This window comes from Aptenodytes forsteri, unplaced genomic scaffold (genome assembly GCF_000699145.1).
Source record: "Aptenodytes forsteri isolate BGI_AS27 unplaced genomic scaffold, ASM69914v1 Scaffold526, whole genome shotgun sequence".
Lineage (NCBI taxonomy): Eukaryota > Metazoa > Chordata > Aves > Sphenisciformes > Spheniscidae > Aptenodytes > Aptenodytes forsteri.
The window spans coordinates 197,151-200,690 of record NW_008794596.1 but is presented as its reverse complement, the minus strand read 5'-3'; the positions used below and the strand labels follow the sequence as shown (position 1 = coordinate 200,690).

General features: G+C 32.7%; 1 protein-coding gene across 1 annotated transcript in view; it reads right to left on the bottom strand.

Annotated features, from left to right (window-relative positions):
* Positions 1-3,540, bottom strand: part of NEDD4 (neural precursor cell expressed, developmentally down-regulated 4, E3 ubiquitin protein ligase) — a 42,000-nt gene that overhangs the window by 20,116 nt on the left and 18,344 nt on the right. Inside the window, exons 4-6 of the mRNA XM_009272669.2 lie at positions 3,489-3,536; positions 1,409-1,511; positions 350-519 (exon numbers count right to left, since the gene is read on the bottom strand). Of these exons, the coding sequence (XP_009270944.1) occupies positions 350-519; positions 1,409-1,511; positions 3,489-3,536 (321 nt within the window). The remainder of the gene's footprint in view (positions 1-349; positions 520-1,408; positions 1,512-3,488; positions 3,537-3,540) is intronic.

Here is a 3,540-nt window from a genome sequence, read left to right as displayed (position 1 = left end):
TCTGAAAAAAAAAACAAAGTAAATAATTTAATGCAGTTCCTTCTGGGAAGGAGGAACCAGGCTCAGAGCTGGAAAATAATTTCCTTTCCATTACTATAGTTATTATCTCTTACAATTGCAACCAGTTTCTATTTGAATGCATACTTCCAGAGAACAGGAGGAATACCGTGCAGTTAAAATGACCACTAGCCAGTGATCATTACACATGGACTTGAAGGTTAAGCTATGGAAAGCTCTCTATTAATTCTTAAGCTGTTCACTTTCTAGTTCTCCTTGTTTTTAACGTAACTAGAGTGAACTAGTTACACTAGTTAATACAAGACTTGAATTTTCAGGCCAAAAGACATACTGAGCAGTTGGTCTTTTCCACTGTGTTCTTCTGAATTCATGATTGACATAGTAGGTCCTGCCGAGGATGTCTTGCCTTTCTTCCCAGCCTGAAGGCAGCGGAGGAGATTCCTGCTGCTGCTGTTGTGGCTGGCTAGCAGCATCTGGTTGGTCCAATATAATCCACCCAGGCTAAGAGATATAATATTAACTACCTTTAATATTACCAAAGTTGAAACAGTATCTCAATTTATTAAACCACCCCCCTTTTAAGGTGCAGTTCCACTACATCTTAAGCCGGTAGGATTGGCTCTGGTTTTTATTGTGTATACTTCTCAAGAAATGATAGGACAAATTATGCATGCAGAAATCTTATTTTTAACTCAAGTTCCTTAAACACATAAGCATCAAAAGTTGTTTATTCCAGGAAAATAAACAGCATTCATTGAATAGATTAAAAAAAGGAAATAAATTTCATTTCATACATATGCTGCAAATGTGCTAGTCAGATGAGCATACCATTTTGTAACAGAAAATTTAATAATCATCATTACCACTTTTGCTGCAAGAGTTGTTTAAGTGTTGAAGAGAAATCCATTGATCTAAATTGGATGTGCTTACAAAAGATTACATTTGTAAAATAGTTATGATCATAACTGCCCTATAAATTGGAGAGAGTTGAAATTCTAAAACCAGCAAGATGTCAGTGTCTGGCTGGCTGGGGTCAAACAACGTTAAACAGCAGTAAAAATACTGGGCAATGATACTTCCATTAATTCTAAAACAAGAAAAGTTACATAGACATATGGCAAGTCAGTACCAGAAAAAAAACAAAAGCCTAATGTATGTTTTCTTTTTTAGATATACTAACAAAGCCACTCCTTTAGTTGGAAAAACTGCTCCAGAATTTTTATGCAGACTTACAACTTTTATGTAAGATACAAGCAATTGCTTTCAAGTGGTTTGTTTCTAAAACACTATTTGTAGCTTAGTGATTCCTAACATTCATTTTTACTGTAACTACCCTTAATAGCTGAAGACATTTGCTAGATTTTTCGGCAATAAATACATCTTTTCCCACCTCTAATTCTTCAGCCTGTTCTGTGGTTTCTTCTTCAGACCCATTGCTTTTAGGCAAGTAAGTCATTTTTAATCTAAGGTGGCCTTTAACTCTTGATTTATGGCTGCAGAAAAGAAAATAAAGTGTTCTTATTGTGCGCTTGTGAAATTGTTACCTGGAAATAAAATAGCTGAAAAAGCACAGCTAGAGGATTATCCTTAAGTTTCTCAACACAAACTTGGCTTTTTATAGTTTAAATTAATGAAGTTTTGTAATGGTATTGAGTTTTTAGACTTCTGAGTACACCTTGTACCACAACTGGAAACATTTCTTTCCAACTAACTCTTCTGAAAACTTCCCTACTATCCAATGCATAACAATAAAGAACAAGAAAATAAGAACAATGACAATTTAATTCATATAATTATAATAATTTGACTGTGTGTAGACAATCTATCAAGCATTATTTCAACCTACACGACTACTTTTCCTAAAACTCTAAGTTACAGCAAGCTCATATACTTCAGCATCTGCCTCTCTGTATTTAGGTTAATGCATCATTAGAAGCCTGAAAATAGGATTTCCCCATATTGATTTTATTTAATATTTTCACTTGGTAAAGAAATCTACCAAATTATCTCATCTGTTTTACTACTGGTATAAAAAAAAGATAGTAAGAGTCCTGAAAATATCACTAGTGAGTTAACTAGATACCTGCACATCGTCTTATTAAAATAAAGAAAAAAAAATAACACCCCCACACATCACTAAGGTCTAATGCTTTGCTTTTTTTTTTTTTCCGATGAAGAAAAAGTGAATTAGATTTTCTGATATCCAGAAAAACATTTCATGTTGGATTATAAACATGTTCATTCAGATCGTATTTTGGTTTCAGAAAAGCCCACATCCCTTTGAAAGAGGAAGTAACCTACTAACTAACTTTCCAATACAATAGTTAAAGTAATTAATTTCAGAGTATTAACATGTTAATAATTCTTACTCATCTTGAGGTATTGGGAAGGTAGTAACCTTATTATTAATATTCCTGTCTAAGTAAATGCAAATATGAGCAAAATTGAAGAACATGCATTAAACAATACTAAAGCATCTAAAAGTTACAATAAGATTTCAAGGCAGAAAAGTGCCTGAACCTGTGGCAGTATCTCTTACTACAAAGCACTGCCAAATTCATGTGGTAGCCACTACAAGAAGAGGTCAGATCCTGGACTAACAAACAACAATTGAAGTTAATTTATGCAGAGACAATAAATATTACTTTTCATTCATTTATAGGATAGGAAATGTTAAATTCAGAAAAATAGGAGATCAAAATGAAACTTGACAGTCACTAACTGTTAAAATCATTGATCTGCTAAAAATCAAGAAGTGTAAAATACTTTAAAAATACTTCTGCTACCAACGTGGCTGAGAAAGATCTATAGATCGCACATGTTCTGATGTTATTTCTAAATTGGAACCTATTATCTGAAAAATGTTAACATGCATTTTATGTCTTTTATTTCTAACAAAAGTTGCTAAAAACTGTTCAGATTTAGGTTAAGAATCTACATGTTAAAAACAAACATGAAACGCATAACACTAATATCAGTGTCAAAGTGTTACCTATCATTTAAAAATTCCTTGGTTTTTTAACACAGGCCTTCCTAAACTTTAAGCAGCTTTCCAGTTTAAGTTTTGTCATGCTTATAATTAAGGTCACATGAAACTGCTTACGTGAAACAGGCAAACAAAAGAGACAGGAAGGCAGGAAACAATTTCAAGTTGAAAAGGGATAAAAGAGTTATGGCATAACATTGGTCACTGATTTCACTGTTCAGCAAAACAATAAATTGTTCAGATGAAGTTATAATGTGAATTATGTCATGGCCTGAAGAAAAATGGTTTATTCTTACTGAATAATCTGTAAGTATTTAAACAAATGCTGACTTTTTAGTAGAACCACAAATACCTTACTCCATTGATGCTCAAATTTCTTTGACGAAAACATAAAAATTTAGAAAATATTTTCATATGTACAAGTAATTACATACCAGCATTGTTTAGATATGAAAGTTAGAATTTTTATGTGGCATTTACTAACCTTCTTGGATGAAGAACAAAATCCTTAAATGTGGTCTCTCCATCCATACTTG